This window comes from Strix aluco, chromosome 8, assembly GCF_031877795.1.
Source record: "Strix aluco isolate bStrAlu1 chromosome 8, bStrAlu1.hap1, whole genome shotgun sequence".
Classification (NCBI taxonomy): Eukaryota; Metazoa; Chordata; class Aves; order Strigiformes; family Strigidae; genus Strix; species Strix aluco.
This window is the reverse complement of record NC_133938.1, coordinates 17,999,802-18,027,742: the sequence shown is the minus strand read 5'-3', so window position 1 is coordinate 18,027,742 and position 27,941 is coordinate 17,999,802. Positions and strand designations below refer to the sequence as shown.

At 37.7% G+C, this 27,941-nt stretch overlaps 1 protein-coding gene across 6 annotated transcripts; it reads left to right on the top strand.

Moving 5' to 3' along the window:
* Nucleotides 1-25,976, top strand: KYAT3 (kynurenine aminotransferase 3). 6 transcript variants are annotated; one of them, XM_074832439.1, is made up of 15 exons: nt 1-358; nt 2,817-2,861; nt 4,803-4,921; nt 8,100-8,158; nt 9,401-9,545; nt 12,568-12,717; nt 13,464-13,550; nt 14,943-15,065; nt 15,152-15,272; nt 19,211-19,287; nt 20,177-20,266; nt 20,899-21,085; nt 22,093-22,166; nt 22,617-22,700; nt 24,101-25,976. In XM_074832439.1, the coding sequence occupies exons 3-15, from the start codon at nt 4,823-4,825 to the stop codon at nt 24,161-24,163; spliced, it is 1,359 nt and encodes a 452-aa protein (XP_074688540.1). In that variant the 5' UTR covers nt 1-358; nt 2,817-2,861; nt 4,803-4,822; the 3' UTR covers nt 24,164-25,976. The 6 variants fall into 6 exon arrangements, with proteins under 6 accessions (XP_074688540.1, XP_074688536.1, XP_074688537.1 ...); XM_074832435.1 differs by having other exon boundaries at nt 4-358; nt 22,614-22,700; XM_074832436.1 differs by lacking the exon at nt 2,817-2,861 and having other exon boundaries at nt 4-358; nt 22,614-22,700.
* The last annotated feature ends 1,965 nt before the right edge of the window (nt 25,977-27,941 follow it).

Genomic DNA, 27,941 nt, shown 5'->3' with positions numbered 1-27,941 from the left:
GGCGCCCGCCGGAAACCTGCCTGCACACCCCGCTCCGGACGCGGGGCGGGACTTCCCCTATCTCGGGCCATGCAGGTTTACGCTCTCTTCGGCCGCTCACGGCCCACACGGGGTCCTGCCCCAGGCGGGCGGTGAGGGAAAGGCCCTCTTTGCCCCCCGGGGCCGCCATTTCCCTCAGGGCCCTCCCGTCCCTTCCCCTGAGACGCCCCGAGGGAGCGCCCGCGGGCGGCGGGAAGACGGGCGCCCCGGCCCCCTCCGGGCGGTGGCGGGTCCGGCGGACGCCTAGCTCCGCCCCGGTGGCTCCGCGCCTGCTTTCGCGGGCGGGAGCGCGGCGGCCGGTGGAGGCGGCGCTGGGGCGGTGAGTTGTGGTGGCGCGGGTCGAGACGCCGCTTCAGGGCCGCCCTCTGCCGAGGGCTGGCGGGGGCAGCACCCCGGGGCGGGCTGGGCCTCGCTGGCCCACGGCCTGAGCTGGGGGGCGGGTGGCCGCGGTCGTTGGCCCTCAGAGCGGCCGGGAGCCGGTGCCGTGGGCCCGGTGAACGCGGAGCGGCCGGCCGCCTCCTCGCTGCTGAATGCGGGGCCTGTCGGTGGTGGAGGGGGGTTTGCTAGTGCCCGGCAGCGCCGGCCTTTCAGACGTGGTGCTGCACCCGCGGAGTGCTTCAGGTTGAAAATCCGCGTGGGTAGAGGACGTCCGTGAAATACACTGCAATAGGAAGTGGCTGAATGGCAGAGCTGCTATATGGGGGGAAACAAGTAAAAAGAAAAAAAACCCCACAACCTCATCCTTTTCCTCATTCCAGATCATAAAATTTATTTCTCCACACTCGGTTTTCTCCGTTCCATGTAGATTACGGAAAAAGAAATGACAGAATGTTGACTACTATGACAAATCCTTCACATACAGCAGTTTTGAAGTTCAGTGCCCTCAATAAGGATACCCAACATCCCCGAGTACAGCAATTTTAGCAACAGTTCGTTTGGCTTGACATGTCATTTATTACTTTTAGATGGTAGAAAAAAAGGTTTTGGAGAGGCCTCAGTAAGATGGTACCCTTTCTCTAAAGCTTTCATCCACTAGACATATGAAGAGACAGTCTTTCAAAGGCTTCACAAAGTTTGGCTGAGATGTAACATTTTCCAGGTTTGCATATCCAACAAACATTAAACACAGCACAAATATAACAGGGACTGTATTTACATCATTGTGGTGGCTGATGGGCTTGCAGTGTTTCTAGTAATGTTCGTTGCCAAGAATGCACAGTAAAATAAGACTACTTGTTACATGGAAAAAATGCAGCATCTTAAGGGATCTGACCATAAGTCTTTCAAACTCAAAGGCATTGTTTTTATAGAGGTGGTATAACTGAAGCTCAAAAATGAAGGGACAGCAGCGTCTGGCCTTTAGTTTCAAACAGAAAAAAAAAAATTCATTACAAACATATAATTTTTCATAAAATGCCCCAGTGGTACAGCAGCATCTGAGGTCAGGGTACTCTATGACCAGGAGGCTGGGCAGCTGTGGGGGGAGCAGAAGAGCCTGCAACTCAGAGGTTGTATCTGTGCTGGAGTGGTTCTAAAGCACAGCATGAGCTAAATGATTGTTAGCACACAGATGTGTTCATAGAGTTCACATGACAAAGTCTAACTATATCTTCCAGTCTGGTTTAAATCACCAAATCTGAGTGTAAATCAGATTAGCAACCAGAATGTGTCTTCCTCCCAGCCCCACTAAAAAACTTTTGCTGTGTTGACCTTTCTGGTAGCTATCCTTGTTTCTTACTCCCCTAAAAAGAATAGGAAGCTGCAGGAGTAGTCATTTGTTAACCTTTTTTCCGGAACATCTTCATTTTCCTGTTTTCTCTATGAGTATGCAAGCCTGAATTCCAGGAGGACTGACTACGAGTTAAAGCATGAGTGCTTCAGAGAACTGAAAATTTAGAATGGGATGAAAAGTATTCCTGTTAATTTCTGAGTTTAACAGACATGACTCTTGGCCAAGAAGCCGGTGCCTGGCTCCAAGATTGAAAAAAGAGACATTAATAAGACTAAGAAAGAAAAAAATAATACCTTTTCATTCCCCCACAAAGACCAGTGCATTTTCTGTGTTTGAAGAACCTTACAAATTTTTAAGAGATTTGAAACAGGCTTTGCAGTACCTCTGTAGCTGCCTAGCACTGTGTAACTTTCCTGAGCTGGAAGAAACTTTCTATCTTGATAAAAAAACTTTACCTTAGGACATTATAAAACATTTCACAGATGTCTTATACATACTTGGCCATTGCCAAAAACCAGAGGTAATAATTGTGTACTTATCCTAAAAGTAACAGAAAATAATTCTCTTGAGTCTATGATATGTATTAATATGTCATATACAATTATAGTGGGAATTTGTGTGTTTGAAAAAAAAAAGCTTGCTTTTTTTGAGATCAGTGTGGTAGGGTATCTGTCTATATTAAGAAGGCCTTTGCCTTTACTTCCTAGAGTAGCTTAAATGGAAGTATTCAGTGTTGCAGAAGAGAGAGGAGGTATTTTTAGAAAGAAAAAAAAGTCATAAAAGTATTTTATAGGAGGCTTTCCCATTTAGTGGCCAGGAGTGTTGTTTCTGAGTGCTCTTGAGTCTGAACAAATGCTGTTCAGCATTCTCTGGAAGAGTGTCACAAAGATTGAAATGTAGTGGGACAAATGTTACATGCTAGTGCTTTGACTTTACTTACTGAGGCTGTTCAATAAAGTATTGTTTCCATTATGTTCCTCATAAAGTTTTCACAATTTCTACATTTCTGTGGTGTTAAAGAGTGGATATCATTTTTTCACTTCAGCTATTTCAGGTACTCGCAGAGATCGACCACGCCACAGCGATACAGGTCTACTGCTCCTCATGCTATGTTGTGGTTTTGTATGATTTGCCTTGTGGCAGATAATGGTTTGCCAAATACCACACTGTCTTTCAGTGCAGCATAGCACTAATGCTAGAAATATTTACAACTGTTAATAATTTTTCTTATAAAAGTTGCGCGTTAGTTTTGCATGTAAGGTTTGCAAGTTTTTTACTTTATTTTGCTACTCTTCAATACAAAATGAAACAGGCAAAGATATGCATGTTTGCCCCTCTGTGCTAACTACTGCAAGTGTTTGCAGTGTGCTGCAAGAGTAATCCTGTCTCTGGTCTGACTCCGAGAGAATAGTGCTGTTGTTATAGTCACATTTTAAGATAGTATCAGTATGTTACATAAGTAGTTTTTGTAAGTAAAAACAAGGAGAGAAATAGAGGCCTTCACAGTCTACGTGATTTCATGTAGCTCTTATCAAAGATTATGTCAAATATGCTAAGTGCTGTTATCAAAAGTAACTTAAAATGTATTTAGAGGTCTTTTTAAACAGATACATTTCTTTTGTGTCTTTTTTAATCTGCTGACTAGTGTCAAAGATTTAATTGCTGCTTACTTTTGCTAGTCCTCAGGCCTGCAGAATTGAGGAAATTGACAGTGTTTCTTTTTGTAAAGGAAACATCGATGAGTTGTATACTTGCAGATTGCTAAATGCAATGGAATTACATGGGCATTATTGAGGGTCTCACTGAGTTAGCTATAACTCAGCACTGTGTGAGAAAGACCCTAATTTCAGAACTGAGACTGACTTTGTAGCATTGGAATAAGAGAAAGGTGAAATCAACACACTTTTAAAACTTAACTCATTCAATGAGGCATCCTTAAAAGGGAGCATCGGTTAACCTTTTCTACTAGTTTACATTGAAAGTGTCAAGAATACATTCTTGTTGGACTAAATCCATTTTTCTTAATGAAAAAATCATATTTTACTTTGATTTTGAATTACCTTCTCTACTTCTACCTGCAAGGCTTGCATGGTATTGTTTTAACAGGCAATAGCATTCCTTTGTTTCTAATACAAATAATAAATTGTTCTCTTTTGTTTTTGTTTTCTTTCCCCTTTCAGGTTGCAAAGTCTGGGGGGAAGTAGGGGTTATCTGTTCTTTAATGAGTAAACTATGGAAAACAAAGTTAATAATTATACTGCTGTGGCTAGTGTATCTGACATAGGTCTATGGGTTTTTCTCTTACACATTCCAGTCATTTTGAGAATGTCATCCAGTATATATGTTTAAAAATACTTTCTGGAAGTAGTTGTCTGAAGTACGGTTCTTCTTTTTTATAGTTATTGATTAACAGGGCACATTTTCTCTAGTCAGCGAATGATCTGTTGCTCCATACAGAACGTCATTTCTAGCTATCTGTTTTCTGCCATGGTAGATATTTGATGTTTGCCAAGTCACTGTGGCAGAACTTAGTATAATTATATAAAGTGCGTAGGCCTGCTTCTCCAGTGTGACTGGTAATCTTAATTATCCTAGTTTCAGAATACCTGATTTGAAACAATTGAAAAAGGGCACCAGTTTTACAGCTGTGTGACTTTTTAAAAATTGGGCTCTTTTTCTATTATGTCTAATTGTAATAGCAATTTTTATTACACAAACACATTTTCACAACAATTCTAAGAGAGACTTTGAACCTTGAATTGCATTTAGTCTTAGCTGTCATTCAAGGAAAAAAAGATCAGTGCTGTCAAATAGAGGAAACCTTCCTTCTCGATGATATTCAGAAACATTTTACAGCACTGTTAGTTAAAAAGTTTCATCCTCTATGCTTACAGATGTGAAAAGGTAATAATTTACTAGAACTTATTTCAATGAAACAAAATCACTGAAGGGAAGAGAAAGGGATCTTATCTTTTAAAATTGCTTAGTGATGTGTAGAAACTCATTCCTGGAATCTGTAAGTTTTTTTCAGGTCACATTTATTATGCAGGCATGCTTTTTGCTTCACGAAGCTTCTGTTGCCTTGGTATTAGAACATACCAACTACGAACAGATTTGCTTTCCAGATCCATCAAACTTTCAGCCTCTGCAGTAAGTATTCTTTCAACTTCATAGATAAAACTATTTCATGCCATATTTTAGAGAGGCACTAATTTTGCAATGTTGCCAATATATATGCATGAGCTGCGTTTTTTTTATTTCTTGTTACATTGATCCAAACATTTAATATCAAGAATACAGCAAGATATTTGAATCAGTCAAATATTTAACCACACTAGCATAACAGAATTTGGCAATTATTGCTTTGTGTAGCCTTTCCAGTCTTTAAAGTCACATCTAGCACGTATCAGGCCAGAAGGATTGTCCAGTTGTTAGGGCACTAGAGCCTGAGATGCAGGTTCAGTCTCAGCTTTATCACAGACTTTTGGTAAGATAATTTCTTTGTATCTCAGTTTTCTTTTAATGAAATGAAAGTAGTGGTGCTTCTTGATGCTGCAAAACCAAAGAGTATATAAAGTGCCTGAAACGGAATTTTATACAGAATTTTCTCAATTTCCCAGTTTAACTGCTTATAAGATTGTGTAACTTCATTTTAAGTCTTCCAGTTTTGCTGAGAGAAAACAGAGCTTTGCAACATGGTAGGTAGTTAGAGGTCACACTCTGCATTGCATATATAACACTGGAATGTAAATTGTGTTCCCAGGTCAGAACAGTTCATCTAGTCAGCAACTTGGGTCAACCAAGGCACATGTCAGATCCTTCAAAACAGATGTTCAAACCATTATACTGGACAGTTGTAGCATATTTTGCCCATATGAGAAGTTTCTTTTAGCATGTGAGCCACTTTGAAGGTCAGCTTTCGCTTGAGTCAGTTTTTCATATGCTGTAAGTATTTGTATTCTATTTAATGGAGTCAGATGATCTCACTAAAAGTGCTGAAATCTAATCCTGTTTTTTTTTTGCATTTTCTTAAGATCTTGGCTTCAGTTGTAGCTTTTGACATTGAATTCCACAATTTAATTGTGCATCATGTAAAAGTATTTGCTTCTATCATTGTTAAATATATTGCCATTCAATTTAATCAGAAGTTTCTTTGTATTAGGAAGAAAGATAAATATGAGCAGCACCTGTTTCTGTCAGGTGCTTTCCCTGATAGAAAGTGTTAGGGAATGCAGGAGGTCAGAGTTAGATGAGGACATACCTCTCCTGCTTAACACTGATCTTAAACTCATGGAAATCCTAGCCCTACACCTAGAAATGGCTTGAAGATTATCAAGTGATGATATAACTAGGCTAAAAGAAAAGAGTCTTAAGAATTCTTATGACCTTCTTGAAGAAAGAATGCTTCTTAAGGTATCATTTTAAAATGTCAGCTGATTGGTTGGCTGTCTCAAAGTAATGAGGTGGACCTGAACCTCACTGTAAGCTGAATCTGAAGACTAATCCAGGTCCAGCTATTCTCTTTTAAAACTAATTTCAAGGCACAAGGAAAAATAAATAGGAAGACTTGAATCATTAAATATTTAAGCTTAAAATAGTACGAGCACTGTAAGGTGAAGTTTTATTTTACTTGTCAATAAATTTTTAGCTAGGGAAAATTATGTAATGCAGTTAAGATTTACATTATAGTTAATTATAAAAGTCCTGTAGCTGATAAAGCGTTTCAGTTTTAGCAAATTGAAACAATTTCAGGAAGAGCTGGTCAATGGAACAAATTTACCTATGGCAGCATACAGAATTCTCATTATTAACTGGAAAGATTCAAGGTGAGACTTCTTGTTCCTTGTAGTACGAGAAGTATGCTAGTACGTGAAAAAAGATGTGTGTGGGGGGCTCAGTCTAAGTAGTATCTCTGTTATTGTATTTATATAGTACAGCAAACATGAATGATATTTACTAAGACGTACACTTAAATTGGATTAATCTAAACTGTATGTAGGTTTTTAAATAGATATAGTACATATTACCTAGTCGGTACTCCCTCTTAACTCCCTCTTGTTCTGTGTCAAGAAGTACCACTTCACCTGTCTAGTTATCTTAATGGTTTTCTTCCTTAGGACAAATAAAAGGTGTCCTGTGCTTGATTCCTCTTGTGTTTGTGTTTCATAGATGAGGTCAGAATCAGATCTGTAGAGAAGACATATGAGCGGAGAAGTAGCTGTTTAATTTTATAGCTTCCTATTCTTCAAATCACTCTGTATATGGTAGCTTCATTACTGTAAACAGCTTGAGTGCAAACATGCCTGTATAATATTTCTCCTATGAGTTATTCCTATTGATTCAAAGTTGAAACTTGGAGTTTAATGGTAATGTAGACATGTTCTTTTCAGAGTATGGTAGCTAGACAATGGTTTTTGAATCTGTCAGACAATAACAATAGTTAGCAGTGGTAAAAGTCACTAAAATCAATAGTCTGACTTAAGGAAACAGAGTGGCTGAAGTACTGACGAACTATGTAATTCCAATGTAATTTTTTCCAGTATCAAGCTGGTTTACAAAGATAGAAATGGGCTTGCACTTTTTTTGTTTGCACATAGAAATAAATCCGGTTTTGTGTTTTTTTTTTTTTTTTCCCCCAACTTTCTTTTCTCTTTTTAGCTTAAAACCACCACAACTATCAATAAGTTTTTCTCTGCCTGTATAGAGAGTACTCATTGAAAGTCTATTCTAAAGCAGTTTTCCAAGACCTTAATTGAAGGTCTGAATATACAGCAAAAACATGTTCTAATGTGGTTTTGCTGTGCTGTAAGTAAATACTTTAAAGTTTTAAAAGTCTGAATGAAATAGGAAATGTCTTTTCTATTTTCCTCTTACCCATCAATTTAACAAATAAAATTACATCAAAAATGCACTCTTTCCAAACTGGTTTGAGCACGAACTGAGCTAGAAATAACACAGTCCTTAAGTTGTTAGTGTATCATAGAAAAGAAAAAGAATGTATGTACCCTATTTTTTCTTTTTAGGTCATCTTTTAAAGCTATTGAGCTAAATTATGCCTCTGCTCCATCCTTGCTGAAAGTTCAGTGGCTTTAGATAATGGTGAATGAGAATTTAGGACATTTTTGTATATTTTCTTGTTAGTCTGAATTCAAGCTATTATAGAAGCTTTAATGAAAGAACATGTCTATAATTTTGTGTAACTACTGAATTCAGCTGGCAATGGTATATTTGAGAAAGCACGAAGGAGGGTTTGTCATGCAGAATCCAACAATATAGTACTTTGTCTTTCTTAACAAAAACCTTCTGTCTGTGTATTTGGATCTTGCAGACAATGACCTTCAGACACAAAAACACAAGACGAATTGAAGGCCTTGATAGCAATGTGTGGTAAGTACAAGGAAAATATCTGCAAATTTCAGAAAATGTCTTTGGCTTGATGTATTTTCTTTCCAGATTGATAGTTATTGCCAATAAGAAGGTACATAGCAATTTCTGTCTTTGCTGAAATCTATTTGGCACCTGCTGAGAAGCAGTGAATCAAATTCTGTTAAAGGTGTGAATTAATTCTTATTCTTGAGCTTTAAATGTTAGGTTTGGGGCTTGTCTTTGTCTAGTAAACCATGTAAGACAAGTATAACTCTTGGGCATGGTAGTATAGCTGACTTTCAAATTTAAATGTTATTTTTGTTGAATAATGTATTTCAGTTACACTTGATTTGTGTTTACCAGATCAGTCAGATTTCTTTTTAAAGCCATTATACTTGTCTTTATAATTTAGCTCATTATTTTTAATATACTTCTTTCTAGGTATTAAATTGGTCTTAAAGCAATAGTATCAGTGGTAAATATGGGATTTTTTTGGTTGGTAAAAACACTATTTTGGGCTTGAATTAGTTTTATGTATATATGTGTGTGTATATATATGCACAAGGTGTTTTGGTCATCCAGCTTCAAACTCATTTTTAGCAATTTGTATTCATTTTTGACAGAACTGTGATGCTATGTGGGGTTTTTTTGTTTGATGTTTTGTTTTGGGGTTTGTTTTTTAATCTTGTTAACATTTGGATAGGGAGGAAAGGGTAAAGTGCAAAGCTTACCTGTGAAGGGAGAAAAAAAGGTTGTTCAAGAATCCTAACGTTTGTATCTGGCAGGCTACTAGGAACAGTTAATGAACAGCCTGAAACAGCTGTCTGTTGCCTAAAATGACAAAAAAAAATATAGCACTCTGAGGTGACTGGATAGTTTAAATGACACCTTCACTTGACAGAATCTAGCCTTTAAATCATTCAGTGTGCCTGTTCTAATTAGGTCTACTTCATTTTGCAAAGAGAGTAGTGTTCCATTTCTGCCCATATCCAGAGTTACTGTGTGTACATCTGAGCACAGTTCTGCTGGCAGAAAAGTTATTCTGTGTGTGCAGAAAGTCAGCCTGTTACTGGGTTCCCTCTGACTCCTGTGGTTACTTACCATTGTCTCAGCCTCACCTCTCCATGTGAGCGCTCTACTTAAACCTGTTTCCGCTGCTATGAATTTGGCAAAGTAAAATACTCTTTTTTGCCTTTTAATGCTAATGAAGGAAAAGATAATTTTATCTGGTATGTTAACTTTATGGTGTTTTTTTCCCTTTAGGGTTGAATTTACAAAGGTGGCAGCAGATCCCTCAATTGTTAATCTTGGTCAAGGCCTTCCTGATATATCCCCTCCCGACTACGTTAAAGAAGAGCTGGCAAAGGCAGCAGCAGTTGACAGACTGAACCAGTACACACGAGGCTTTGTAAGTACTGTGGAACTTGAGGACCCAAGTTCAGTGGAGAACATGCCACAGGGGGAAAAAAATTGACTTTGCTTTCAATTGGTTTTATCTGTAGGTCATACTGTTATGTCCCAAATTAAGTTGATCTGTAGCCTTATCTGTTACTAGTGATCATCCTCTGTGTAGGCTTCTTCAAGGCAGACTCCTTTAGCAAGAGCAAAATGGTAGAGCACATCTGGGATAGATTATCTTTGAAGACTCAAGTCATAGTTTAAAGAGTGTAAATTATGCATGTACCTCTGATTTTGGTCAGTGTAAACGTGAACCAGACATGATAATGGTAAAATGAGAAAGAAATACTTGACACCACTTGAGACAGTGCTTCTAGGATCAAGAAAAGATTCACCCATAACATTTAGCAGATTTCAGTGGAGATTATGATTTTTTGCCCCTAGAAGATAGTCACTACCCATTCTGTAAGTTGGCTTGTAGAGTTTGTCCTGAGTTGGGTGTGAGTGTGTGGCATTTACCATTGCCCAAGGCAGGATATTCAAGTGGAGTATTACTGTTTTAGTATGACCACTTCCTTGTTTGGTTTGTCTTTCTTTTATTTTGTGGTAAAGATAAACCATATTGCCCAACCAAGAATCATGTGTCAGGATTGCTACAAGACCCCAAGGAGTCTATCTAATATTTTTTTAGATGACCACATTAGGCAATAGTGATAGAAAAGCATTGTATAGACAGACTGGTAGGCCAGCAATTGTGTTGGTAGTTGTGACATCATTGTGTATACATTCCAACATAACTTTTTGCCTATTCTCTGAGAATCTGTGTGCATTAGAACTATCGGGGAACAGCAGTGGGCTGCAGCTCCCTAAAGGACAAGCTATCACAGCAAGCAGGGTGGAGGCCTCAGCAGCCTGGACCCAGTCCCACAGTACCTGAGCAAGGCAGGCCCAGACATGGTGGCTGAGGGCAGCCCACATCCCCAGGCAAGTTCGTGGGCGTGAGCTGGGCCTGAAGTCAAGCCAGGAAGTCAGTGCATAGGTCAGGCCTGGCAATGCTAACCACAGTTAGACATAACCCAGTGATCACTGGGCAGGTCCAGGGTGACACAGCAGGTCTAAGGTCAAGCCATAAAATCAATCTACAGGTAGGGGCCACGTTCAATAGGGTCTATGGCCAGGTTCAGGCATGGCTGTAACTGAATTATAGACCAGCAACCCTACTACATAGCACTTAAATGGAGCCCCTGGACCAGAGGCAGAGCTCCGGGTAGAGGCCCCAGGTGAGGCTGGTCAGGGCCATTAAGGCCTATTAGGGCACTCAGGGCCCTGACAAGAACAGAAAGAGAAAAAAAAAAAAAGTCCCCAATGACTGTAGTCTCATTCCATCCCTCTTTGGGTCATTTTCTTTAATCACTTTTAGCTGTGTGCAAAGACTCTGCAAGTATGAGATTATATATGTATAAATACATAAAAACCTCTCTCAATAATATATATTAACTTGAAAGTATAAAGCAATTATTTTGTCAGACACACACAAAAGATGGCTAGGATTTAGTGAAGTTCTTAGCTAAGCATTAGCATGTTCATCACCCATGATAAGGTACCTGAAAAGTCTTTGCTCACCAGTCAGATGAGGTTTTGGAGGAGCCTTGGCACAGGGGGAAAGGTTATGGAGAGAATGGGCTACAGTCTACCTTCTGGCAGATACTCACACTCACAGACTGATTCTCTAAAACAATTTGCAAATCCAGCATAAATATAATTTTTGCAATGCATGCAATTATTCAGTATTTACTTCTGTCACTTTGTTCTTTATTTCCAAATAGTTTGATAATTCCCATGATAGTTATGAATGTTTGCAGATATATTCTACTATAGGTAGTAACTAAAGAGGAATTTTTACCAATATTCCCATCTTCAGCCTTCGCACTTCCTCTACAAACTTCTGCACTTCTAAGGTTTTTGAGCACAAGTACTTGTGGTAGTAAATATGGGAGGGACGAGTCTGAGTGATGCACCTCCATCTAATAATTGAGACGTCGTCTCGGCTCTCTGCGGTGCTTGGGCTTCTCACTGACTGTAGGGCTATGGCCTCTAGAGTGGCCTAACGTGACTTGGGTGGTGCAGCATTCCTGGGTAGCTGACGCACTCATGGCAAGAAATGGCTGTCATTTGAATCAACAATGACTTGTAAGCCTTAATTTACATTAATGTTTTTGTTTACAGAAGGGTTCATTATTTTTATGCCTTGTGCGTAGAGGTACAATGTTTGATATTTTAGAGAAGGATTTTTGTTACATAGTTGCGTTTCTCAAGGAGCTGTTCTCTATTTCTACCAAGTATCCAAAGCGAAAAAAGATTTTCACAGCAGGAAACATGTAGTCTACCCAAGTAAACAGAATTGTGCCTTCTTATTTCCATATTGTATATGATTTTTGTTGCATGTTTGTTTTCATGTTCTTTGTACATTTTGAGAAGAGTACATTAACCACCATGTCCCTGTAGGGGACACAAATGGTGAATGATGCTCTGAGATTTGAGATATGACTATATGAATCATCATTCTGGTCACAAGTGCTGTTTATCAGAAGTATATAAACAGAATAAAAGGATTACCCTTGCACCAAATAATTTTTAGTTGAAAGATAAGGAAGGAAACAGAGGGAGCTTCAGACAGAAATATGGGCAGGTGGGAAAGAGACTCTAAAGGAAGTGAGGATGAATTGCTATCAGAGTATTCCTTTCTCCCTGTCTCTTGTGCTTGCTCTCCTATAAGCTACCTGGAGCTATTCTGAGATGTGGTAATGAGATAGAAATTAAAAAAGCATCAGATACACAAAAATAATTTCCAAGTAGATATGAATAAATTGAAACCGCTTTTCTTCCCTAACGTGCAAAAACACTGAGGGCTCATCTTGTATTTTTCTATTTCAAAATGTATTATATTGATATATGTGGAAAAAAAACCCAAACATAGGCATTGTAGGTTGTCAGGAACACACCAATCAGTTGCATTTGTTTGCTTTGAACAGGGACATCCGTCGCTGGTGAAAGCCTTGTCTCAAGTGTATGAGAGAGTTTGTGGAAGAAAGATTGATCCTTTCACAGATATCCTGGTGACGGTGGGAGCTTATGGGTCTCTCTTTAGTACAATACAGGCATTAATTGAAGAGGGAGATGAAGTAAGATTTTATTTGAAATATTCAAATACTGAAATATTTGGGGGGATATCTGTGTCTGTAGTAGACAAGAACTTTTTGTGTTGTCATGCATTTTGCTTTCAGTGTTTTGTTGGTTTTGCTTGTATAATGTATTCTCATCTGTATCTTTTCTTCCTTTTCTGTTGCTCCGATATTCACTTCTCTCTTTTTGTAACAATTCTCTGCTATTAGCCTTTGGATTTGGTTTTTGTGATTTTTTTTTTTTTTTTTCCTATTGTCTAGCCTCTATGCAATTTTTCTTGAATTTGTCCTTTTTTTCTACCTGAAAATTTTCTTCTGATAAAATTTGAGGACTTAAGTTGTTCTTCTGAGATTTCTAGATACTTGGAAATCCTGAAATTTCATGGACAGAATTAGGGTAGCTGTACTGTGGTTCAACAATTTGCTGTTGCTATCTCCTATCTTTGTATCTTTGCCTTGCACTTTCAAATCTGTGTGCAGGACCCAAACATTCTAATATTATATCTTAATAGTTGTAATGTGTAACTGTAGAAGAACAGCCAGTGTGTGTTGTCAAAAATGAGTAGTGCTTATCATACTGAGGGCATTGTTATATGATGCTCTAAAAAGAAGAATATTCTGCAATGTTAGATCAGGATGGAGTGCCAGAAATATTATGAAGTTATACCACCAAAGTAAATCTGGAAATATGATGGTATCTTGCACGGTAAATTCTCTGCTTCTGATACTGATGATTGTAATTTCAGGTAATAATAATAGAGCCATTTTATGACTGTTATGAACCAATGGTAAAGATGGCGGGTGCAAAGCCTGTTTTTATCCCACTGAGATATGTGAGTAGCTTTTAAAAAATTATTTATCTCATAAAATTTCTCATCCATTCTCAATACAGTTTGAACACCTTCTAGGCAATGCTCTTCTGTACAGTTTTTCATAGTATCCAATTATATAAAAATGAGATAGATTGCTATAGTATAAGTCTAAGATAATGATAATCCAGAGCAGATAGAATATTTTATTAGTGTTGGAGAAGGTCAGACAGTGTTTCTCATTTACTTTCATTTGTGCGTTCTGAAAGATGATCAAAATTTCTTTTTTGGATGTTATCGGAGAATGTTTTCAGTGCAAGTAAGGAAATGAGAATCACATATCAGTGCAATTTCTGTATCTGCTGGTTTTCAAAAGATTTGGTTTCTGATCCCTTCAGCAACTCCTACAATGACAGAATACATTTTCTTTTCCTAAAACTGATTACTAAATAAGGAGCTATCAGGCAGTAGACATATTTGCTATACATATGAGAAATACTGTTTCCTTTATTGGTAAAAAAGAATAATTTTGTTATGGGGTAATTTTCAGATTGGTACTGCTGGCATTGTGCTGGCAGCTTGCAAGGATTGTTCTGGATGCAATTGATCCTGTTACCGTTGTCTTGGGTGGCTGGCAGCCTTGCATGGGGAGGGCTGAGGGGCTCTTTAGGCAGGACTGTTGCACGAACATCATGAAATCAGAAAAACAGAGTGACAAAACCTCCAGGACTGCAGTGGGAGTAGGTGAGACTGTTCCTCTGGGTGCCCTTCTTCTAGGGATGTTTTCAGTGATGGATTTCTTCAAGTATTTTCTATTTCATACCCTTGTTTTTGGTCTGTCACTCTCCCCATAATGTGCAGGTGTCAGAAAGTTAGTGTGGCCATGCCCTTTGTTCTTTGTAGCAACTGGCCCAAACTTCTGTTGGTGGTGTGTAATAACCACAGCAATTCCAGAGCCTCAGTGGTGCAGATTTTTAACTGTTTGACCATTTTCATATTAACAAGGAGGAGGAAAAGAACTTGAATCTCTCCAGTGGTGATCAATCTTTCCAGCCATGCATGCACACACTTGTTGTAGTGCCTGAGAAGCCATAAACTCTCCTGTCATGTGATTGGGCTTCCTGCATTACACAGTTATAATCAGCATGTGTGTAACCAGATCCTGGAAACCAGTTCCTGGGGAGGCTTTAAGATAGACAGTGGCCAGGAAAGGACAGCCACTGTCATAATAATTTAACTTGCTCTTAGCCTCCCTGCCTGTTCCTAGAAGTGCCTTCTCCCAGGAGAGCAGGACGGATTGGATAGGTTGTCAAGTATGGTTATGAAAGTGTCTGAGGGTGATACGTTGTGCATCTCTGTTTAGGCTGTAATATGTTGTATTCAAGTAATGCATAAATTTGTTGTGTTGATTTTTAGAAAAAAGATGGAAACTCTGCATCTAGTGCTGATTGGGTCTTAGATCCTGTTGAACTTGCAAATAAATTTAATTCCAAAACAAAAGCAATTATTCTGAATACCCCGCACAACCCTATAGGCAAGGTAAGAGTCCTGCTTTAACACTACTGTAATTTCAGAGTATGCCTTAAATACTATGATTAATGCATTGTCCCTTACTTGTATCCCAGGTATTTACCAGAGAAGAGCTCCAAGTAATAGCTGATCTCTGTATTAAACATGATACCCTGTGCATCAGTGATGAGGTGTATGAATGGCTGGTGTATAAAGGAAATAAACACATTAAAATAGGTACTGATTTTTTGTGGCATCTTAGAAGCAGTTGTGAAATGATGTTGTAAACATGCCTCTCAGAGATAACGGTTGCTGGAAGGAGCTCAGATGTCAAGATTTGACTATTTTACAATGTTTAGACTCTAAGGAGGAGAGCCCCTCCCTCTTATGAAAAATATTTTAAAGAGTAATTTCCAAATAGAGTTGCCAAAATCTCTTAAGTGACTTTGGAGTAGATATCCATAGAAAACAGTGGGACTGATGCTCATAGATCAGTTATGTTCACCTGAATATCCCGTCCTTATTCAGTTACTTTGTTGGCCATGACAAGTATAACTGCTGTTCATGTATGTATATGGGACTGTGCTTTAATGAAGAACTAATAGAAGAAACATGGATTAAAACTTCCTTCTCAAAGCATTGTAGAGATAATCAATGAAGGAAATGCATAACGAGGAACACAGTTAATTTTGCTCCACTACTTATAAAAAGAAAACAAAAAAGTGTAAAGGTTGGTGTGGAGATAGTGCATGAACACTGTCCCTCCAAAGTGCAGAGACAGTGTTAAATAATGGGTGTTGAATTCAGTGAAGTCACTGCATGCGCAGTGAGAAAGCATGCTCAAGTCTTCAGGCAGTATTGCTACAGGGGTAAAGCACCATTACAAGAACAAACCAGAAAACCAAATGGGATGTTATGTCCCTGTCCCTCTTGTTTTACTACTTCATCCAAGTTGGAATCACTCCCACTGTCTTAGAACAAGTGAATCTAATGCAGGTTACTGAACTCCTTCCCCAATCCTATAATGCTGCAGCTAAGCATTTATGTAAAAGTTTCTAGTATGGTGGTCTTGATTTGGATCTGCTGATGTATTTGAGCTGGATAAAGTCCAAAACTTCCTCCTTACATGTACAGATGTTTTGTTTCTGATGCTTGTTCATCTCTCATGAACTATCTGTTGTCATAATGACTTCTTTATGACTTATTGTCGTAATGAATGTACATTTCAGTTGTGTGCAATTGAGATTAAACAGTGAAATCAAGAGACATAAATACACAGACATGAAAAAGCCTATTTTTTTTTCCTGGTTTTACCAGGAAAATAAAGAATAACTTTGCTTCTGTGCTTCAATTCCATATATGTAGAGTGGCAATAAAAGAAACTTTCCATTAGTGGGGGCTACATCATAGTAAAAACTGAATCTTATAAATAATAAAAAGGAAACTATATCTAAATGACCTTGCAATACTTACTAGCTCAGCTACACAGTTGCTGATCATACAGGTGCAGTACATTGGTTGTATTGGCCACGCATAGGCTATGAGTCTGTTTTGAAAGTGGCCTAATTTCATGGCTGTTGTGGTGCCTTGATAGTGACACCTTCTCAGAGACCTTCAGACATAGAAGACATAGAAGAAGGGGAACATTTTGGATACATTCATGTGATAGTAATCTGAGTTAGTGCATCTTAACAAGTTACCACAGTAACTGATCATGTGTGGTTTATCGTGTCCCAATTGCAAAGTAAAATGAGTTAAATTAATGCCTTCTTCATGGCTTAGCAGGTGGTTCATGCAAATAGCCATCCTCAGAATGAAAATCTCTGTGGGTGGTGTAAGGTAATCCACTGTCCTTTGCAATGGCAGCAGGTCCAAACACTCACGTTGTCAGTTACATTTTGTCTTAGTGGACAGGTGGTGAATTCTTAAGACACAGTAACTATTGTTTGTTAGTATCAGTATTGTCATTTTAATGCCTCAAACCAAAATATTTCCAGCTGAACAAAAAGCATTCTCTAGTCTAGCCTAAAATGTAAAAATACTGTGTAATGATAATGCAAGTTAAAGCTTGGGCAGTTAGCTAGGTTTAGGCATATATTCTCTAACAGATCCCATAATATCACCTTTAGTGTTAAAATGACTATAAAACCTTCAGGGTAACACTATAAGTAATGACATTATTTCAGTAAAAGAAACCAGCTCTGCTCTTTTTAACTTAAGTTTCTTAGATTACTTAAGTATACAAAAGATAATACAAGAAGAAAAAAAGAATGTTATTTTACTATTTAAAACTTCTTGTGTTTCCATATTAACCTCTACATATTCCATCAAATGCAATGATACTTTTTGAGAGATGCAAAATGGATATTGCATCAATTTACAGGGTCTGATGGTGGTTCCTTGAAACAATTTAACAGGGGTTTCTAGCCACAGATCATAAAACTAGTACAGTTTTTGTGCTGTCACTGAAGCAGTTTTCTGTAGTGTAGAGCACTTCATCATGTTTCTCATCATTATCTGGCTTCCTTAAAACCGTGGACCTCCTCCAAGTAACGATTAGGGTTGCACTGGCAGATTTAGAGATTGCATCTCATAACTGAGAATTCTGAATGAGCCTCTCAACAAGCTGAGTGCCATCCCAGGTAAGAGGCTTATTATATGTGTTAGTTTGCACTTCATTAGTTTTTAAATTGTAGTCAGACTTGGTTATGGTGTCATATAATGATGTTGCCATATGGCACAGTGGATTTTCCCTATTTAAAACTTCCTGCTTGTAAAAGCAGTGGAGCTGCTTCTTCCCCTGTGCCCTTTTGCTGCTGCTATTGTTTGAAATGCTGTTACATTCCATCTCCAAGGTCGAATTCCTATGACTATGTGGCAAAACAGTCTCTCTAGAGGCCATTAGCTTTGAAATTCAATTCTTTTTGCAGTCTGTGAGAGCTAGTTTGGTTGCCTTTAGGAAGTGATCTATACTCTTGACCTAGCTAGCTACAAGATGCATCTGTTCAGCTGCCTTTTTGTTTTCAAGGTCACAGCAGTTGAGTGAATATGGGTGGGCTAATAGGAATACGAGTTTCTTTTCTTGGCAAGTGTGCTCAAAAAAATATAATACATGTTTTCAAGTAACTGCAGAGACTTATACCATATCTAATGCAGATAACTGCTGCAAAAACTTCCTTATGAAATTCAGTGGTTTTATTTGGAAAAATCTTTGTTTGATTTCCCTAGAGAGGGGATTTAACAATTGACAGATTCATTGGTAGTGGTTCTCGTGTACAAATGAGGTAGAGCCGGATGTTGTTGACCACTGCAATTGCAGTAGTGGTATCACCTTGTCTTACTTTGTGTCTCAGACTTAAGTGTGTCTTAATTTATCTGTTTATGTTGAAAAGGAATTAAGTTAAAGAGTCTAAATAGAGCTCCCCTGAAGCGGTGTACAGAAAAAAATTTGCAAACTATAGGAAGAGACCTTTGCTCTGTCTCTCCTTGGAAAGGAAACAAAGAATTTTGGTTTCCTACCAGATACAGAGACAGAGATAGGCCTCCATGCATCCCTTAATCCCTGGAGACATCCTTAGCTAGCTGCTATTGTCAGTCAGTCCCAGGCCTGTTCAAGATATAACAAAACATCATTTATTTACTCACTCTGCTAGTTTTCTGATTCTTATGGTGTTTGGGCCTGGGTTAGAAGTCTTAGTAATTCTTTCCTTTTTCTGATGTCTCAGATGGCCAGTGACACTGAACCAGACAATTCTATTAAAATGGCTTGCAGTGCCTCAGTTAATGTTGTATATGGTGCTATTATCAGGCATCAGAAATAATGCTGTCTTGAGATGAATGGGTAGCCACTTCTTAGATTGTATCTTTCTTATGAATAATTATGCATTTTAGCTGAGGATAGCTAACACGTAGTTTTCACAAACTATGCCTCTCATTTTCTGCCTCTTCGTTCTCCTTTTATTAATCCTTACGTTCTTTTCATGCCAAAAAGCATTGGCCCATATATCCCTTCTCATTTGTTACAATTGTCATGATTTTAGAATATTCTCGTTGCTTGCTTAATATGCTGCAATGATATATCAACATATAGCTTTGAACTAGGGGCAGTACAATTGTTCTAACTGCATGGAATATGTGAGCGCACCTGTACTCAATTAATTTTATTTTATATACAGCTACGTTGCCAGGTATGTGGGAAAGAACAGTAACTATAGGAAGTGCTGGAAAAACATATAGTGTAACTGGCTGGAAGGTAAGAAGAATCAATATAAAAGAGTGCAGTTATTTATATAACAATGCATTTATTATACTGAAAAAGTCTCTGTTTTTAGGACCTGTCTTCTGGCAAATCTCAGTGTCTCCAAAACATGAAAATAGCATTCAGTTCAAGCAACTACCTGTCTCGAACACCCATGTTTTAATTATCTTCTTGCTCTTGATTAATAAGCTCATGTGAGAAAACAATACTAAAAAAATAAACACAGTTTGATTTGTTTGAAACCAGTCAAGATTTTGGAGAAAATATGGATATTATCGTACTTTAACTTTCCAGTTTTGTGGTGATATTTTCAGATTGTGATAATGGTATGTTTTGGAATGGCTTATATTTCTGTAAAATATTTAATGACAATATTTTGCTTGGCTTTAAAATACCTGTCAGAAAGTAAACAAAAATATTTAACCATTTGTCAATGAAATTCTTTCTTCTTCATCACCTGTGTTCAAACTGAACCATGACACATATGATTCAGTAGTGAGCTTTTGTTTTATGCTCAAACCACCTTTGACACAGAAACTTATGAGATGGATAGATTCTAAAATAGTTAGAAATAACATTCCTAATAAATGCTTAGTTTGATTTCTAAACTTGGTTATATGAAGAGTTAAAAGTTTGCTCAGTACCCTATGAGAGATAGGGATAAGTGAAACTATAACTGTCTCAAATCTAGACTTTTTTTAATGGCATCATTCAGCAAACTTTGTGTAAACCAGCTCTTTTCTTAATTCTTTATCAATTCACTAGAAATTCTCTACCAATTCTTAAAATAGAAAACTTGAGACATTGGCTAATTTTAATTCTTTGGTAATTTTTAGTAACACTGCTGCTGTAAGTATAACATATGCATGCTTTCTTCCCTTAGCTTGGTTGGTCTATTGGCCCCCAGAACCTGATTAAGCATTTGCAAGTTGTTCACCAAAATACACTGTACACTTGCCCAACTCCATTACAGGTAGGTATAGATGGAGCAGAGGAAGTTATTTTCTGGTGTAGGAGAACTGTAGGCCTCACTGTAATAAAACAATAATCACAACAATGAATTTTTTGTTGTCAAAATATATATTCTGGGGTGCAAGGAGACAGGTTTGATCAGCTCACCAGGTATTTAAAAAAACCCCAAAAATCAGTCTTGCAGATTCTTTCTTCTTTCATCTACAAACTGCTGTTTCTTGTATAAAATATGGCAATCTTAGTGGTTTCTAGCAAATACAAATAAAGGTTGCTGCAATAAGGTCTTGTTTTACTGAGCATTATCTCTGTCTACTAGTTTATAATATTTATGATACGTTATTATCAATAACTTAAACTTAGCTTCAATTCAGATTGTAAACAGTTGTGTCAAGGACTGTGACTTCTGTATATGATTAGTGCCTAGCAAATGATTGGGTGCTTTGGTTGTTGTCACAGCACAAAGTAACAAACAGATTACACACTTGGACGTACCTTGTGTAATTTGTGTATGCTGATTTGCTTAATAAAGGCCAGAATCGAAGAAAAATCCATGTGATTTCAGTAGGAAGTGTGTGAGTGTCTGTGAGTTTGCTGAGTGTCCGTGAGTACTTTGAACATTGATTATGTTTCCAGGAGGCTTTGGCACAAGCATTTTGGATAGACTATAAACGCATGGATGACCCAGACTGCTATTTTTACTCGCTGTCTCGAGAGCTGGAAAGCAAGCGTAATCGGATGGCTCAGCTACTTCAAGAAGCTGGACTGAAGCCTGTCATTCCAGATGGAGGATACTTTATGATTGTTGATGTTTCTACATTAAGTTAGTATAAAGTTTATTTAAAAGGGTGTGGAAAGCAAATATTACAGTTAATCTGAAAATGCAACTTCCATTTTAAAAGATATTCTCGTTTCATGTTTGCATAACGTTGTCAGAAGTACTAATTGGGGCTGAAATTTTCTGTTTGACCTTAGCCTGGGAGGTAGATCTTATAAGCTTCAGCAAAGCCTTTGTTTGTGATCCTAACTACTGTCCATGTTTTACAAAGCTTTGGCAAGGTTTTAGGGAGGATAAAGGAGGTGAATAAAATTTTCTATTTTCAAAAGGTCTATGATTATGAAAAAGTTTGAGAACCAAGCACCTGGCTTAATATCCTGAGTTTATACATTTGTACTTTCCCCTTTCTATTTTGTTTGTTTGGTTTTTTTTTAATCTGAAGTCATATCCTGAAGGCTCTTTGAGGCATTCTGATTTCTAAACACTGTAAAAAGCTACAAAGATTTACCAAACCTTTTGGAAATTCAGGTTGTGGTAACTTTGGAGGAAGAATTCCCATGTGGGAATATTTTGTGGTTCCACATTTTTCACTGACTGGTCCTAATGGCACTTGTCATTCACACAGAAACGTTTAAACACAGCTGGACCTCACAGTGCTACTGTGTTTCAGAAAGTTTTAGATACCACAGTTTCAGAGATGAGAAAACTGCAGTTGCAGTGATAATTGCTGTCCATGCAGTAAATGCACTCTTTAGTACCCTCCACAGTCCTGATCCCTTAATAACCCAGACTTGAGGACTCGGGAGTACTGCGTGGCTTTCTTTCAAGCTACATTTGCTTTGAATGGAAAGAAAGTGCTTAGGTCAGAATGGAAAGTTTCAATCTGTTGGCCTATTTTAGTTCTTATAGTATAATGTTTTAATTATATTTTAAAATAAAGGTGTACACATTTATTCTTAAATATTAACTATAATAAAGTGCTGTTAATGAATGCCTTCCCAATGGAGTCTAGGAAATCCTACAACATGTTTGATTTAAATTTATTTTTTTAGATGTGGATCTCTCTGATGTAGATGAGAAACAACCATATGATTATAAATTTGTCAAATGGATGATAACATCTAAGGTAAGGTGGCTTAGTCATACTCCAGTTTTAGAAATGCTTTTCTGTTGAAATCAAGAGCAGTGCAACCATACTTATTAAATAATGTAGTAGAGATATTCCGTTAAAAAAAATTATTGGTGTTTATAGTAACTGCTGATAATGATGTGGCTAAAATACTGCTAAATATGCTGAGAAGGTATCCTGTAGATTTGTGTTAGGGCCCAGCACTTTTCTTTCAGGATGCTTAAATGCTAGCTGTTCAGAAGTACCTTTGAAATGTTTTACCTAAGGAAAGTAATTTGAATTTAGTTAAGCCTAGCTAGGGCATACAAAACCAAATCTTGTCTTTCTCTCACATGTTGGGAGGGAGAGTTCTAGAAATGGAATAGTAAAATCATCATGCTTAAAACAGATTTTTTTTTTTTTATACATATATAAAGTAAATAATATTTCTGTTTTATGTTTCAGAAGCTGTCAGCAATTCCTCTTTCAGCATTCTGTGGTCCTGAGACAAAAAGGCAGTTTGAAAAATACATACGTTTTTGCTTCATTAAGGTAAATTTGTGTCCTGGGTAGACTTAAGACTCCTAAAAACCAATGCAGTATGGAAGTCTGCAAGAGAATGATACATTTTGCCCAGGTTCTCCTGAGTTGGATGGTTCTAGGAAACAGAAAGTTAGCTTGATGTAAAATTCAGCATGAAGTAACTTTAACCATCCTTTTGCTGAGGGACTTTAAACCATAAATGTGGGTGGCATGGCTAAGAAGAGCAACTGGCAGAAAACAACTGGGTGGGTAGGCCTTTTTAGCTTATTCTATTGATTTTTGAAAACATCCTTGACCAGTGGTGACAGTGAAAATGAATGACACAGGTATGCTATCAATTAAGGTGACTTCTATAATCCAGAGCAGAGAATAATTGTATAGCAGGGTGGTATACCCCATGCCCATACAGTTTCCAACAGCAAAACCAGTGAAGAGGTCACCTTCAAGTTTAGCCCACTTACCTGAAAATATGTAGGGTTTCACTCAAGTTCCAAACTACAAAAGAAAACAAAGACACAGGAAGTTACCTTACCTGTTTTTTTGTGAATTGACTGTCTGCCATTTTGTGAGCACCTCCTTTTCGTATATTCTTCCTCCTTTTGAATCTGTTCTTGAAAAGACTGAAAGACTTTGAGGACAGGTACATGGGCTTTGATAAGCCCGCAGCCCTAAGATGTTTCCCGATTGTTCTGTAATGGAGTCAGCATAATAGAACATGTGCAACTCCTTAACTGTTGAGTATAAAGATAGGAGCCTTAGCCTGAACCGGTAATGAAGGGGAGTTTCTGCTTGTGTTCCTTAGCTCTTTTGATGAGATGTAAAGACTGTGATATAAACTGAGCCAGTAACAACCAGGATGAAACTTGCTGGTTGTACATGTGGCTTGCCCAGGATAAACAGCACTTATGTCAAGTTAAAGACTACTTGTGTGACTCACCAGGTTGTAGCCAAGCCACACAACTGGACAGTGGATAGATTACCCATATTTAGAGGGATTATGTTTAAGTAGTCCACAGCATAACTTTGTTGCATGGAGATTTAAAAATCCCAACTGTACACATAAAGATTAGGAAACTGCTTGCACTTCTCCAATATAGAGCTGCCAAGTACTTCATGGCATAAATGCCAGGCATTTGTATAAGAAATATTGCTTTCATTACATTTGATAGTATGAAAGCTGAGAAAATATGTTATCTTTTAAATATACCTAATATTTGCAAGGAATCAGCATTGAATTTTTTGTGTAGTCTAGATTTGTAGCTATAACTGTTCATGAAAAACTGCCAGCAGATATTTACAGGGTGCAAGTGAAACTGCAAAATATTGATTTGGGATGATATAATCATGACTGCTACTCTCTTTTCAAGAACTCCATACTTGCAGTAATAGTGATATGCCTTGTTTTGCAGAAGGACAGCACACTAGATGCAGCTGAAGTGATCCTGAAGAACTGGAATAAACAGACAGCCTGATTTTCTTATTAACTTTCCATCCAGTATAATTATCTAATAGTAGGTTTTTTAATTGCGAATTTGAGAACAAATTACTTAATACAGTACAGAATTAATATGATATGGTAAATAACTTTGTGCTGCCACCTGCTGAGGTTAAAACAGTGATTTACTGAAATATGTGTAATGCTACTCAGGTTATTTTCAGTCTTTTCAAAATAATTTACTTTTTTCCTAAAAAAGATCTATTGGATTCACTTGTTTTACTGAAAGACAAGATTTGTAGGACTCTCTGTAAAATAAATAGATGATATAGGTATTTTAAAACTTACAAGAAAGACGTGGGAGGAAGTTTTTGGTATGAGATAGTATAAGAACTAGGGGCGAGACTTAAACATCGTGGTTTATGAAACCCAATAGCCTGCAGTGGAGGAAAATTAAGATATGCCTTATATTAGATAATTGCAGTGAATTTCTACATACATACCTGCCTACCATGTCCATGCACAAATTGCATCAGTTTAAATAAATGATTGAATGAAATCAGTACAGTGTTTATACTATAGGCAAGATTGAAAAGTGCTAAGTTGCATAATTACTATTTTATTTTCCCACAATAGTCATGTGTGCTGTTCTGAAAGTATTCAGTCCTCAATAAAATTATAACAGTGGCATCTAGAATAGGAATTCTATTTGATCACATCTACCTATTTATTTATTTATTACATGGATGAATCTACAAAGCAAAATAGAAGACTTTACTTTAGAGGGTCCTTCACAATCAGATGTACTGTGACATAATTAATCCTGTCATCCTTTTTCTTACCATGTTCACAACTTTGGTAACTTCACACCAAACTTATTTCAAACTCGTTAGACTTAGGGGCACCACAGAGATGGGCCTAATACTGTGCTACAGAGCTCAACTAACTTTGTTTCAAGCTCAGTTGATAAAGGGCTGTTTCAAAAGAGATCAGTATGGAAAATTCCTTTCTAGTTGCTTCCTATATCAGTTTTCTCTGAGATCTTTTCATCTGTGGGTGGGTTTCCCACTATCAGAAGCTATCCAGGTAGGTAACCTTTTAAGGCTGTGTGTTATGTTCTCCATGTTGTTTCTGTATTCTTCTCACAGGCCTTATAGTGGAAAGCCTGAACAAATTCAGTAACTAGTTTTGCAGGTGTTTTACTCATTCTGTGATCACACAGCTGGAATCTTAACTGAATTCCATCAGACTGGCCATGGCCAGGGCCTAAAAAAAAGCATAGAAACTAGACTGTGAGAACAGCTGCTAGGCTTTTTCATTAGTACTTGGTCATGGGCTTTTGGGAGTCCAGTAGCTGGGACTTCCATAGTCTTTGTAGCTGTCTTGCACTGCTATTCCCCGCATCTTGCCAGAAGATGGTTGCCTGGTATTTTTAAGGTGGTGTGCAGTCTTCGTGTAGAGAAATCAATTTAGTAATTAAAATGACTTACCTGAAATTTCAGCATGAATTTCATGTGGGAATTCCTACATTAAATTCCAAGAGGAACTATTTTTTAAAGATACTAAATTTCTGTGAAATCTACACTCTATTTTACAAGGAGTTTAAAATCTGTTTATGTAAGTTGCACTCAGGAGCTGTGCTGTTGCAGGAGCTAAGAGGGAAAGGAAAATGTAAAGTAGTCTGCTGCTTTAATTGAAAAGTGAATTTTATAAAATTAAGCAAATTTTTCTAGCATAAATACATGGTAAAAACATAGGTTTCTATGAAATGTTTGTGTGATTTATATGAATCAAAATTTTCTAATTTCTTAAGCCTCTGAAATGATACAAAATAAAATATTTGAATTTTCGTTTCTTGTCCTTGGAACAGGTCCTTCTTAATGCAATTAAACCTTGCGCAAGTAATATTATTTTCATCAGTGTTATATATAAAAGGTTTTTAAAGATCATTGCATCATGCTTCTCTGGGAGATAACAGCTACAGAGTACAATTCTCTAAGTATTTTTTTTAAAACCCTCTTTCTACAGTCTAAGATTTCCCAGAGATAGCTGGGTTGTTAGCAGGTGAGCACATACATAATTGGGTTATGGGATCTCACAACAGTAATAAGGTATTAAGGGTTCTTCTATCCACCTCTCTTTACAATGTTTTCATGCTCTTTTTTTTTTTAAAAAAAGCACCTCAGTGCTTCCAAAAGACTTGATGTAACACGCTTCTATTGCTCTCATTGGTAAATGGGACACCCTGTGTGAAATCAGTCTAGAGTGTGCATGAAAGAAAAATGATATGCAGGGCTGAAGAGGAAGTTAAGAAAACTACAGCAAAATATTTTTTCCATCGTTATGTTTGACTCTTTCAAATATCTCATTAGTATGCTAATAACTCACCCACTAAAGCACCAAATTTGATCTGGGACACACAGGTGGCCAATGTTTAAAGGTAGCTCTGCATTTTGTATAGGTGCAGAGCCTTACTCGTGTGTACTGGTTTTGGCTGGGATAGAGTTAATTTTCTTCATAGTAGCTAGTATGGAGCTATGGTTTGGGTTTGTGCTGGAAACAGTGTTGATAACACCCATGTTTTTGTGACTGCTGAGCAGTGCTTACAGTGTCAGGGCCTTTTCTGCCCCTCAGACTGCTCAGACAGCGAGTAGGTTGGAGGTGAACAAAAAGTTGGGAGGGGACACAGCTGGGACAGCTGACCCCCACTGAGCAGAGGAATATTCCATACTGTGTGATATCATGCTCAGCAATAAAACGGGGGGAGGTTGAAAGGGGGGCCGTTGCTCAGGGACTGGCTGAGCAGTGGGCGGCTGGTGGCGAGCAATTGTTTTTATTTGCATCACTTGTCTCTCTTGGGTTTTATTTTCATCTCTCTTTTGATATTTTTTTCTTTTTTCCTTACAACTTTAAAAGTTATTATTTCTTCTTTAATTATTAAACTGTTTTTATTTCAACCCACAAGTTTCTTTCTCACTTTTACCCTTCCAATTCACCCCCCATCCACTGGGGTGGTGGTGGGGAAGTGAGTGAGCGGCTGTGTGGTGCTTAGTTGCCGTCTGGGGTTAAACCACGACCCTCACATTATAGGACCCTTTGTATTAGACTTGAGTAGTTTAAATGTATTTTTTTCCTATTTTGTCCAGGTGCTGCAGTGTGATAATCTTTTTATTTCATCAAATGTCTGAACACATAAGATGCAGCACAGAGATGAATAAACGTACCAAGCATAATTCAGCTGCCCTGGCTATTTACTGTTTCCTTCATTTGCTCCTTTAAGGCATTTGACTGACATCTGCTATTTTAACAAAATGACTGTTGGCTAAATCAACAAACCATTACAAAGGACCTTTAGACATACAAGTAAGAACCACTGACTTGTTTTCATTAATGTACTATTCATTGTGTTTGCAAAGGCATCTGAATATCCCCTTGCATTATTGTTGAAATGATGCTGGTAACATTAGCAATGTAAGAATTGCAATTTAATTACAGATTTTTATTACTGACTAGCTAGCATGAAATACTTCGGGTGAAATTTTAAGAAACGCCAGAATGACCAGTTAAGTAAGTTTTAAAATAGGATTACTGTTGTAACTACACAGAAAGAACAGATACAGCTGGGGACAGCAAGGTGAACTTTCTGTAAGTTGTTAAAATGATCTGTTGTTGACAGAGACTGCTAATAGTGGTATTCCCATCTGCCACATCAACCACTTTTCTGCTGCTTGTGGACAAAGCGCTTGGAAAAATTGCGGCAGACAGGGAATAAAGAAATGCTGAGATAGGATCTATCATATTTTTTGCAACATTTC